Below are 13,153 nucleotides of genomic sequence, written 5' to 3' on the forward strand. Positions count from 1 at the left end.
CAGATTGATTTCAGAAATATCATATTTTTTATTTATTACCAGTAGATTAATTTGTTAGTTTGAGTTTTACTTTTAATAAATGATTGATCTTTTCCTAAACAGGTAAAAGGTATATCCGTTAAATTTGAAATGGAGTGGAGTGCTGACATACAATCAGTTTTTCATCCCAGAATATCATGGATGAAATCATGTGGTCATTAGTCAGCATTAATGGCTTTTAAATTGACCTTCCTTATATATAAAACAGCCAGCAAACTTTACTGGTTGTTTTACATATAAGGGAGGTCAATTTATTTACTGAGTAAAGCAAATGCAGAAGGTTTGACGCTGGTTAAATTCTAAGCGTTGGTATTCACTGTGAAAGGCCTGTTTGTTTCAGCCTCCGAGCCCGAGCTCTCTAATGCTTCATTTGGTTCACAGCATGCCATCCGCTGTCACATCTGATTTCATTCGCCTCTGCAAGCACAGCAAGGGCATTTCCCAAGATTACTAATTTGATTGAATCGATTGAACAGTGTGTTGCGGAAAGTTAATGCACGTCTGTGCTGCAGAGTTTCACACATGCTCTCTTCACCTGCATAAACAGGTGAAACGGGAACATAAAGCTTTGGATTCACAGTTCCAAGTAGGGCTGTGTATTGGCAAGAATCTGGTGATACGTATCACGATACAGGAGTTACAATTCAATATATTGCGATACTGTAAGCAAGACGATATATTGCGATTTCTTTCAAATCTAATTTTAGGAAAACATCATAGTATAAAAAACAAACCATATGTATAAAATCAGTACAAAAAAAAGTCACTATGGGGACTAATATTATAACACGTGAATACAATTGGGCTCATTGAATCTCAGCTTTACAGTGATACCCAATTTATGTAATTCCAAAACTGTTTAGGGACCCCATTATGCAGAAATATTAAAGGTCAGAGGTCAAGGAAACCCTGTGAAAATGGCCATGCCATTTTTTCCTCGCCAAAACTTTGTCTAAATTTGGAGCGTTTTTTAGCCTCCTTTGCGACATGCAAGTATGACATGGATGATACTGATGGATTCCTCCGGTTTTCTAGATTTATATGATGCCAATATCTTCCCTCTACTTTTAAACTGAGCCCGCTACAACCTCCAAAAAATAGTAGCGGCCCGGTCCACCGGCGAGCCGTCAGATTTTTAAGAGGTTAATTAAAAATCGATACAGCATTTTGGAGAATCGATAAAGTATCGCAAAACATAATACACACACCTTTTTGTCATCTCCAGAGTTCTCCTTCTTTGACCCCAGTGAGCCGCAGTGCAAGGAGGTTCTTCTGGATCCCAGCACCACCATACCGGAGCTGTTCGCTGTCCTCAGGCAGTGGGTGCCCCAGGTCCAGAAGAACATCGACCTCATCGGCAATGAGGTGACGCCATCCAGCATTTTTCACTGTCTACATGCTTTGATAAAAACTCTAATGTCTGTGAAGGTCACAATTCACCACTCTGCTCATTGAATTACTCACAAGTCAACACAAATAATGAAAACTGAAAACATCAGAATACTTTAGAATAAAATAAACCTCCACTAACCCATCCCCAAACCACCTCAACGCGGAGCTACACATAATAGCTGCAATGCAGTAAATTGTGCAGGGAAGCACTTGTCTCAAGGGTAAAAGCAGGAGCTTATTTTCTCTCACTCTCTCACTTAATAACTGCTACCCTTGAGAAATAAATGCCCCGCTTCCATGTCAGTTTGCCCAACAATTCTGGTCCAAATTTAAAGATGAGTAGAGTTATGAGAGGCCCAGCTTGCTTGTCATTCATCAGATCAGTGCCCTGGAGTATCACTTTATAGTCTATTATGTAATATTTCTGCTCAGTGACACTAGCAGTCCTTAGTGACACACCGCACATCTTGTCTTTGCACAGATCCTAAAGAGAGGCTGCGGGGTGAATGATCGAGACGGTCTGACGGATATGAGCCTCCTGCACTACTGCTGCAAGGCCGGGGCCCCGGGCATCGGTAAGTATTGACAGGGGTGTTCAATAAACACTCTCAGCTGAATTGTAAACGTGTATACACATCTCCTCTGTCTTGGGTCTGTGTGTTAGTTTATCTTGCTACTCTGACCACTGAACATAAGCCTGTATGACTCAGTAAGCACTGCTATTCATTGGTACTTCTCCTTAAACACAGTCTCTAGAGCTGACACACTGTAAGCGTCTACCGGATGCCAGTAAAACGTCTGACAACAAAGTGGTGTACAAAAGTTAAACAAAATTATTTCTATTCCATTGTCATATTTAATTTTTCTATTGAAATGTCCTGTGTTGAACAATAAAAATATTATAAATATGCATACTATTCAAACTATTTATTTACTTACTTACTTATTTATTCATTAAACATTTTTGCCCGGCCACTTCCCAGAGGAGCATGAAGTGAGGGATGGACATAAATGGAAGTTAGAAAAATCTAGCACACAGATTTTGAGAGCACTCTCAAACTTTTTCATGTCAAGGACCTCCAAAAAATCAATGTCCAATAGACCACAGACCATGGATGTATAAGTGGTTGTGTCCTGTGCTTTTGCCCTGCGTGTTAGTAAATAGCCTACAACTACATTAAACTCTGTTGATGTCATGCTACTAGCACTACTAGCTACTGGCTGATAGCCGGTTGTTTGGGAACAGAGACGTTAATACATCCACCACGGTACAGGCTTACAGCATACAGCCCATGAGTGTATTAGAAGATAATAAAAGTGATGAATTACAGCCAATATCTCCATTATTACAGCTAGTAGGAAGCCGGCAGAACCACATATGTCATATGAACATGCAGGGCGGTGCAGTCCCGTGAGTCTGATGCACGTTTATTATGCCGAGGAAAATAACTCTGGATTCAGCTATTGGTGAATTTTACAACTTTTAGGACATAATGATTTAAATGAGGGCTATTTAAATATTTGTACCCGGAAGATGATTTACCTAAAAAAAAGGTCATGGCCACAGACTCGTTGGCGTTTTCAGTCCAACATGGAGGCAGTGCTGTTGTCAAAAAAAGCACCAGAGTTTCGTCTCTTTGCTTCTTTACTCTTTGTACACACCTGTATCCCTCCCGTGTTCCTCAGGTGATGCAGAAACATCTGCCGGCTTTGCCCGCCAGCTCCTCGCTCTGGGCGCTGATCCCAACCTCCGCTCACGCTGGACTAACATGAGGGCCCTGCACTACGCTGCCTACTTCGACGTGCCCCAGCTGATCCGTGTGGTGCTGCAGGCCTCCCAGCCTGGAGGTGAGAGTCAGAGCTGCAGCCAGAAGAGAGAGGAGGAAGGTCGCCCCCGAAGTCGGTACAGGGAAAACATTTCATAACCAACTGCAGTGGTGATTAAGGCCTCAGTACTTTATCTTTTTCCCGTGGTAAACATACTGAGTTGCCAGCTTATTAGGTGTACCCACTGTAGCTACATAAAATCCATACAACATCCTTCCAATGCATCCTAAATTTGAGAACCTTTTCGCATGTAGTTTTTGTTGTAGGTGTCAGTCAGAGAGGTGTGATTCTGTTCTATGGAGGCTGTACTGTAGTTTGTGTGCTGTTGCATTAGGTGGTCAGGTTTTTATAAATTTGATGATGCATTGTGGATAGGCTTGGACAGTGGCAGCAGGAATTTACTACAGATTGACCATTTTTTTTAATGAATCACTCATTTCACATGAGTGTGGACTAGTCCAATTTTATAAAAATCACTGATTAGCAGATAAAGGCTTGTTGATGGTGCTGGAGATAAGCTGTAACAACGAATAATGGGAAAAGCATTGTGCACTGTATTGAAGAAGGTCCCTGACCCAAAGCTTTCCTCAGTAAATGAATATTGCACAGATAGGTGTGTGTGGATGCTTTTCCTGTCATTACACATAATGTTTTATAACGTATTCTTGATGAGATCTAATGATTCCCTTGTCTACTGGTTATATGCCAGTGGCTATAGATTATGGTTAGTGACCGTGAAAAATTAAATCTTAAAGGGATAGTTTGGGTGTTTTGAAGTGGGGTTGTATGAGGCACTTATCCATATTCAGTGTATTACCTACAGTAGATGACGGTCAGCACGCCCCCAGTTTGGAGAAACAGACAGGAGTACCAGCACAGGAGCAAAGCAATGTACTGCTGTGGACGGGGACGGCAGCAAAACGTTTTTTAGCCACTTAAAAAAATCAATATCAGTTTAAGTGTACGGTATATTTAGAATATTTTCACCGCTTTATCTTGCCGACAGACGGCCCTTACCGACTGGGAACTGAACTGAAAGTGAAACTTATTTACGCTCTCTTCAAAGCTACCAGATTCTGTTGACAAAGGCAGTATAGATAAGTTTCACTTTCAGTTCAGTTCCCCATCGGAAAATATTTTAAATTTAGCTTAAACTTAAACTGATAATGATTTTTTGAATGTGGCTAAAATAGGTTTTGCTGCTGCTCCCGTCCACAGCAGTACATTGCTTTGCTATCGTTCCTGTACTCCTGTCTGTTTCTCCAAACTGGGGGCATGCCAACCGTTATCTACTGTTGGTCATACACTGACTATAGATAAGAAACTCGTACAACCCCACTTCAAAACACCCAAACTATCCCTTTAAATGTACATATACAGCTTTGAAAGCAGTAGTGCCAAGGTGCACTCGTTAGATGTTACTAGATCTGTATCATAACTATAGAAAATGAGTGTCTGCTTAACAACAGGAGCTGGTTGTTGTAAATGAGTATTATTGTAAACTATTGAGATAGGGCAGCACTACAGACCCTGAGTGGTCACAGCATGCATAAATAAATCCCCTGAGAGACCAGAGAAATGTAAGGTCCTGTTAACTGCAGTTATGGACCACCTTTGGCCCTGATAACAGCTGCCAGACGCTGTAGCTATGACTCACCAGTGGACCTGGGGTCTGTTCCCAGATGCAGCTTTGCTGAGTTATCTGGATAACTGATGCCTTTTTTTCCCATCAGTCCATTTTGCAGCTTTTAGGGGGTTCTGGGTTTTACTCCGCAAATCTAAGATAACTCAGTAAATCTGATTCATGGGCAAACGCTCTGTATCGTCCCAAATTCTGTCCAGTTAATTTATACAACTTTGAGATTCCATGAGATACCCGTGGTCATGTCAAATCAACTCTGGCACATCTTGCTTTAAGTCTATTCTCAGCAATCTGTTCGAACACAAAGTGTGATAGAGTTGATATTAACCTCTACAGGGGCAGGATTTCTGGGGATGGGGTGTAAATTATTGTCAAAAATGGTTCATCTCAGTGTCTAAATTTGAGGTATCTCTGAGAAAATTATATAAGACAACATCATGAAGTGTAAAAAATGCACAATAATCCCATAGAAAAGTCCTCCTAATTACCGCCTTCTTTTTCGTAGAGGTAGATGCCACCTGTAGCGACTTCGACTTTGGCACTGCCCTGCACATCGCTGCATCCAACCTGTGCATGTCAGCTGTCAAATGTCTCCTGGAGCTGGGAGCCAACCCTGCTTTCAGAGTAAGTTACATTGTTCTCTCACATACACTCACATGCACATTTGACTAATTGAATTCCTTCACCCAAACAAGTACTAAATTTAATCCTATACTCTTATTTAGTTAGACTGTTTTCTACAGTTAGTCAGTAAGTTCAATATGAGATACTAACAGGCCTAGATAATAATTTCAGTAAGAACTAGGGCTGTCAAAGTTAACGCGTTAACGCAAATTAGTTTTAACGCTACTAATTTCTTTAACGCATTAACACAGCTTGCGATTTTACGGGTGTAGTGGGCTCAGTTTTAATGCTAGAGTGATACTGGCATCATATGAAACTAAAGAAACCTAGGGAATCCATTGGTACCAACCATGTCATACTAGCTCGTCGAGAAGGAAGTTAAATAACGCTACAAACTTATGCAAAATTTTGGCGAGGAAAACTGTCATGGCTGTTTTCAAAGGGGTCCCTTGACCTCTGACCTCCAGATATGTGAATGAAAATGGGTTCTATGGGTACCCACGAGTCTCCCCTTTACAGACATGCCCACTTCATGATAATCACATGCAGTTTGGGGCAAGTCATAGTCAAGTCAGCACACTGACAGCTGTTGTTGCCTGTTCGGCTTGAGTTTGCCATGTTATGATTTGAGCATATTTTTAATGCTAAATGCAGTACCTGTGAGGGTTTCTGGACAATATTTGTCGCTGTTTTGTGTTGTTAATTGATTTACAATAATAAATATATACAAACGTTTGCATTAAGCAGCATATTTGCCCACTCCCATGTTGATTACAGTATTAAATGTATGTGCGATTAATTTGCGATTAATCACACTTAACTATGGACAGTCATGGGATTAATCGCGATTAAATATTTTAATCGATTGACAGCCCTAGTAAGTACTTAACCTTCTCAAGAGCGATGCGTTTCTCCTGACATCTCCTCACATTATGAGCCTGCAGTGCTGCTGCACTGAAAGGTTCTGCTATCTACCACAGATGGACATGCTCATAATTTAAAAAAGAATACAGTATAATAAAATTCAGAGAGAGATTATATGACTCACAATCACTCTTAAATTCTTAAAATCTTTCTCAAATATGAGCATAAAATACTTTTTTTTTCTTGAGCAGCACTATCAATGCATTTCACTTCAACAAAATGTATTCAGGTTGCTCTGGTTTATTATTTACAATGTTTATGAAGTTGTTCATATTTTTCTGTCCCCTACCGATATCTTTAAAGGGTAACAAAATACAGTACTAATATCTCGGGCTGTTAATGATTATTTGTATTGTTGGTTATACTTTCAGTCTTTTTTATTAAATTGGTTAATTGTTTAGTGAGAGTTTACTGTAAACTAAAGTTGACATCATTAAATTGCTGTTTTTGACCAGCTGTACGTTTACAACTGTGAAATGATCCGTACAGTATAAAGGCACATCACACCTGCAAAATTAACATTCGCCTCCTGTTCACTTCTATTCTATGCGAGAGAAGGGGCGAAAAAAACATTCGCTTCCAGTTGTGAAGCAAATTCGCAGCTTCACATTCGCATGGAGTTCAACTTAGGTGAATTTTCAGGTGGTTATCGCCTCGGCAGGCGATGGTCACTTGCCTGCATTTATGCATGTGTGACCATACCTTAATGTAGTCCAATAACACACCCCCACTCACTGCAGTCCTAAAAATTAAAAACTGACATGTTATTGAACTTTTCTGACTGTCTCAACAAAAACGTAACATTATAAAGTTGTTTGTGTCACGGCTATTGTCTTGTGGGTGATCAAGATACTGCTTCCCTGTATTTGCTCACACAAGTCATCAATCAGGACTCTCGGAAATCGAAAATTCGGTCCCACAATTTTCCCTACATCAAATTTACAAACCCTTTCTTATGTGATAGAAAATCCTAGCTCCTTTACAGAATTACATCGATTTGATGGAGACCTTTGCAAAAGATGTCCTTATGCTCAGTTACAAAAATATAACAGATTGCAATATTATAGTTACTCTCTCAGGCCTCACATTTATCCCATTTCAGATAGTCAGTCTTTTTTTGCGCAGATCTCCTGTTTGGCATTTTCTGACTCAGCTGGCAGATAACACCCAAAAAGGCAATAGTTTGCAATTTCCCAGACGCGTTTGAAATAGATCTACCACTTGAGCATGTCTCGGTGCTCAATCTGTCTGCCTTGTGCCTCTCAGTTGCAGTCATTTAAAGCCCCCGTTGAGGCTTGAATTGAAGGATGTGCAGTAGATTCCCAGTAGATGGTGATGTGGCATCAAGACTATATGGCCTGTCATAGCCTATATACGTTCTGTTGAAAGTTTCTACCCATACTAGAAATGTCAATGTGCCATTATTATCCATTATATTAAGAAGAAAGGGTCTTTCAGATGCATTGAAGCTGAACAGAAATGGTGCCTGTTCTTTTTGTATGCACTAATTTTCCCACTGGAGGTCACCAAAGCACTATGCACCATAATCCAATAATTCCCATGCTCAAAGATGAGAGCAGAGGCTCTATATATTTTTTTTTGAATGCCAAGCTTTGAGTGCACATAAACGCTGGTTGATATGAACCCGCTTGTGTTTTTTAACCCTTTATTTAGAGATTTTCTGGGTCAGAGAAGTGGATGTTTGTTTCTTATCTTGCTAAGCAAAAGTTTAAACTCCACTGAGGGGAGATTATTTTCTTTCCGCTTTATTATTTAAGGGTTATCAAGTCTTTGCTTTCAATTAGCCCTAGAGAAATGATGCTTCTGTTTATACAAGTTCTGATATTGCTATAGAGTGCTCCAGAGATGACGTATTTTTGTAGGCCAACCAGCAAGTTAGCATCGCTCTGGGTTCGACAAAAACCAATGGAATTTTTCCATTGGGTTATTAATTATTGCAGAAAATAAGCTCTGTGGCAAATACACATTTATGATACTTACATGTTTTGTTCAGCAAGATAATCTCCACAAATGAACACCACTTTTATGATTTTTGAAGTGTGACTGCAATCGCCAGAAGTAAAACGCTAACGAACTACACGCGGTCTCATGAACGCGAGTATACACAACAAGGCTGTAAAGGCGGACGAGTCGGCGTGATGACGTTTAGTAGTCTCATTTAGCCACTTGTTACCAACCACTTTTTTTTTAAGACACGTAAAAGCTTCCAAAATTCACGATATTTACTGACGTATTTTATACCGTAGAACAAAATGTTAAAATCTCTTCAGCTTGTGTTAACCACAGACCTTATTTCAGGCATCTAATAAAAAAACCCATTCAAAAAACCCATTGACTTCCATACAAGAGAACCAGAAGGGCTAAGATGCTAACTCATTTCCGGGTTTTAGGACTCATTCCTGTAGCACTCTATTCCTTCCCCCCCTAGTAATACTCTTCATAGCTTGAAAGGACCAATATGTTTACTGTGACGCAACCCACTTAAGTTGAAGGTATAGGCCACTCAAAGTCGTAAAATTGAGTATACTAATTAGATTATTACCCAAGAGAGTACACTGCAAAATGCACGCCACTTTCACTGTATGTTGCCTGGAACATGTAAAACCTTTCTGAAGTTCAGTAGAAAATGTAGTTTAGTGAAAAAAGATAAGTGCTCATTGATTTGTGATGTAGCTGAATGCTCTACCTACCAAATTGCGTCACTTGGTGTTTGAAAAATGTCGGTGGTGGCTGACATTGGAGGCATGATAAGGCATGATACCAGAGCCCAGAAATTCAGTTAAAAATCTCTTTTCCTTTTGTGAAAAGGTCAGACTCGGAAGTGGTTTTATTTGATATTTTCCCTTCTCTGACTCAGCAGACATTCGTCACAACAAACCTTGGATTTGAGCGCCGGATAGTTTATAAGGATGGAAAAATAAAAGCTGTTGCTGGCCTTTCATGCTTCCCTTACCACACGTCTTATGGCTCTTGAAGTTAATAGCTATTGCAACTCATCGTACTTTCATTTAGTAGCAAGTTGTTGTAGTGAATTGACTACTTGTTTGTTCCAGTTTCAGATTTGAAATGAGCCGCAGTCACGTCTGTTTGGTATGTGCGGTATTTTTGCTGAGTAGAGTGAAGTCATCCCCATCATGTTTTGCTAGTGGGTAAAGCTTCCATGATTATTAGCAGATCTGGAATATAATATTTATAACTGTTTTTTATTAGTGTCTAATCACCTGAAACTAAGAATTGTTGTGTTTTCGTTAGCTTAGAATGAGCCCTTCATATCTACTGTATATAGGGATTGGGTCCTCTTCATGGAGTCCGCCGCCATGTTGCATCGCTATGTTTCTACAGTAGCCAAGAACAGACAAACCAGACACTGACTCTAGAGAGAGCCTTTCACATTTTCACGTTACCTGAAGGCCACCGTAGTTTTCCGACACGCTTGTGAAACTACGGTAATGTGAGCTGCAGAGTGAAAACTGTTGTACCGCTAGCCGCCGTCTGACATCTGTTGCACCTAAAGTAGTGTTATTATGGTAAAGATGGCCTCTCACGTTACTGCAGTCTTGGAAAGGGAGGAGTGAACGGAGGGGTACAATGAAGCAACCACACCACTATATGCCGCCAAATCCTACACGCTGTCCCTTTTAACTTTGTAAGTTTAATTGATAAATAATTCAAAGTTGAGTCCTCTCATCCATGCGTGTTTGGAAGATATCCCCTATTACTTAAAGTAGCTGCTTCTTGATTCCAACACTGTTCTTGAATTGAACTAAGGTGGGTTAAAGTCACAATGAGTAGGATTTGTCAGTTGCGGTTTGTATACACAACATTTAAAGTTGGCTCCTCCTCTCCGGCTCAATAAGGGTTAGGGTGCTCACTGGTGGATGAAAGCCAACCCCAGATTCTTGTTTTGGAACGAGCATTGTGCGCTTGGCATTCTGCCTCGCTTTATTGGCCTTTTTTTCGGCGCTGTGTGCCATTTTTGTAGCTTTCTCTTGGATGCGTGCTTGCGATCTGGAAACTGGTCTCTACGTTTTTATAGAGGTTGACACCTAGAAATGTTACTGAACACAGCAAAATGAAAAGAAAAGAGACAATACAGGCAGAGGGCTGGGTCTCTGCAGATACAGACACCACCACACACTTCTAGTGGATCTTAAGTGATGGTTGAGAGGGATTATTTTTGTATCAGTCAATACTTTGCTTTATAGGAAAATCCTACTCATTGTGCCTTTTTAAGATCACTGCTTGGTTTACATTATACATCACATGGAGGAAAAAAATGCAGTTTCAGTTTGAATGTCTGGATAAGAAATTGGAAAATTCCCCAACTGCCACATCACTTACATGATTGGGTTCAGAATACACCAGTTTATTACTGTACTCACTCCTGTAACTGGTGTTGTTTTGGATTGCACTATATTGAGGGATTTAGAATATTCTGTCCTCTTCCTATGTACGATTGTAATTGATAGTGGACAAAACACTAGCAGTGCAGTACAGTGCAGTACAGTACAGTACAGCCTGAAAGTAGACCCCAGAGTTTAATTGACACCCCTTTGGCGCAGTGTTGACAAAAATCGAACATTATAACTTCCAAAAAGATAGGATTCATTGCAGGGCTGGTGTATTACATCATTTTATTTGTCCAGCTGTTCCTGTAAACTCATAACTTCGTGAAAATATACAGTACATCTTCAAATTGATCTTCATACAATACTCACATGCCATACAGTATGTATGAGAGTAAAAGACAAATGAGTATTTTATTAGGATATATTTTGGCATCATTGGGCAAAAATTCCATAATAATCTTTCAGCATATTGTAATTCAAGTGCTCTGAGAGAAAACTAGATTTCTGCTCCTCCTCATGGCTCTGTTTTCAGGCTTTAAACAATCTAGCCTGTGACGGTAGAAAACGACCAATATATATATATATAATTATTTTTTTACAATATTCAACCTACTCATCAGACTTGCAGACAAATGGCTATATAAAAAAAAAAAAACAGTGATATAGTAGGTTGGATGTATACTCCTATGTGAAATGCATTTGTACATATTTGCTGACATTTTGTAATGCAAAGAGCCAATATGAACTTGTTAAAGAAAAAAAAATGCAGCGGAATTTCAATAGATAAAAAATAAAGAGTCAACATTGAACAGAACATTTCTTTCCTTGAACCAGTCCTGTGAAATAGTGTCTAAAAGGCTGCACACAAAGCAGCACAAACACATTCATTCATTCAAGCAACTGTGGCAGATTAAGCTGTGTGTACATTGGCTCTGTGTTTTAACATGAGAACAGACCTTGGCATCGAAAGTCAAGCTCTTTTTTGATGTTTATCAAAGACCACTCGTGTTGTTGCCGGAGGGGAATTGGCGAACTTGAGTGCGCCCCAGCTACTCCAGCACTGTAGTGCCGAAAGAGGTCCCCTCGTCTGTCACGCCTCCACAGCCGTCTTCTTCTACCTTCACTTACACTTGGGCCTGCTGACTATGTCTCAACTCTCACTGATTCTAGTCTCTTTGAGCCGTTTGACTAAACCTCCATGTTGTGTGCCACTGTGCCTGCTGATCTGCTGCAGTGAAAGACAGAGGAGGGAGGGGGGGGATGTTGTTCTGGGAGCAGAGATAAGATTAAAGATTCTGTTAAGCCCAGCGTCCTCGTTACAGTATTGATAACTAAACTTTTGGATGATGGAAGCAAACATTAAAGTTTTACTTTTACTAATGTTAACGGAGCTGCCATTGAGTTACATTATGAGGTGTTCAAGTTCTGCTCAATCTTAAAATTTTAATCCCATAAAATTGAGTTTTTGGCGAGAAACTTGAATAAATCCAGTTGTTTGAAGGAGATGTTTTCAGAGCAATATAAAATAGATATTGTAGAGAGAATTATGACCTGTTTAACTTCCTAACACTAGCTCTAAGCATAATACATCATTAAAACTACTAATGCCAAGATATTTATTAAATTGCACATTTTTAAATAAAAATACCATAATTTATTTCCTAATCATTTGAATTGTGTTTTTATGCAAGTAACCACTGTAGATGACAATAACACAATACAATACAGTACTGTGTACAGTACTCTTCCACCCCCGAAACATAGGGCTCCCCTGGAAGCTACGATGTAATTCGAACACTGTAATTTACCATGTACTATATAATGTTTTTTGTAAAATAATTTATATAGAACAGAGAATGACATCAGATCTTCATTAGCGCATAGATTTCAAAAGTGGCAGTTAAAAAAAAAAAATACCTGCCTGCCACAGTGGCAGGCAGTAAAAAAAGTCCATTTTAGACCCCGGTCAGGATGAAATTCACTTCATTATATTATCTGATCTTCTCTGCTCTTTCCTGTGCTGTTCTCTTCTTACAGAATGAAAAAGGGCAGTGCCCCGCAGACGTGGTGCCTGACCCCCTCGACATGCCCTTGGAGATGGCAGATGCGGCCGTCGTGGCCCAAGAGCTCCGGACTTTGCTGAGACAGGCTTTACCCAGACCCAGCTCCCCTCTGAACCTCCCACTGCAAGCCCAGACCCTTCCCGTTCTCTCCGATAAGGCCCGGATACAGCTCGCCGCCATGGGAATCCGACTAGGCGACCGCGTGGTGATAGCTGGACAGAAGGTGTGTGGTAGGTCGCTATCAAAAGGCAAGAACAATTTGAAATATCTTC

At 40.1% G+C, this 13,153-nt stretch overlaps 1 protein-coding gene across 3 annotated transcripts in view; it reads left to right on the forward strand.

The window, feature by feature from the left end:
* The window catches only part of LOC141783193 (CAP-Gly domain-containing linker protein 4), a 45,566-nt gene that overhangs the window by 6,830 nt on the left and 25,583 nt on the right, over positions 1-13,153 (forward strand). For all 3 annotated transcript variants that reach the window (XM_074660311.1, XM_074660312.1, XM_074660313.1), the window contains exons 3-7: positions 1,265-1,404; positions 1,913-2,006; positions 3,118-3,279; positions 5,406-5,524; positions 12,856-13,104. In XM_074660311.1, the coding sequence (XP_074516412.1) occupies positions 1,265-1,404; positions 1,913-2,006; positions 3,118-3,279; positions 5,406-5,524; positions 12,856-13,104 (764 nt within the window). The remainder of the gene's footprint in view (positions 1-1,264; positions 1,405-1,912; positions 2,007-3,117; positions 3,280-5,405; positions 5,525-12,855; positions 13,105-13,153) is intronic.

Source organism: Sebastes fasciatus, chromosome 15 (genome assembly GCF_043250625.1).
Source record: "Sebastes fasciatus isolate fSebFas1 chromosome 15, fSebFas1.pri, whole genome shotgun sequence".
Classification (NCBI taxonomy): domain Eukaryota; kingdom Metazoa; phylum Chordata; class Actinopteri; order Perciformes; family Sebastidae; genus Sebastes; species Sebastes fasciatus.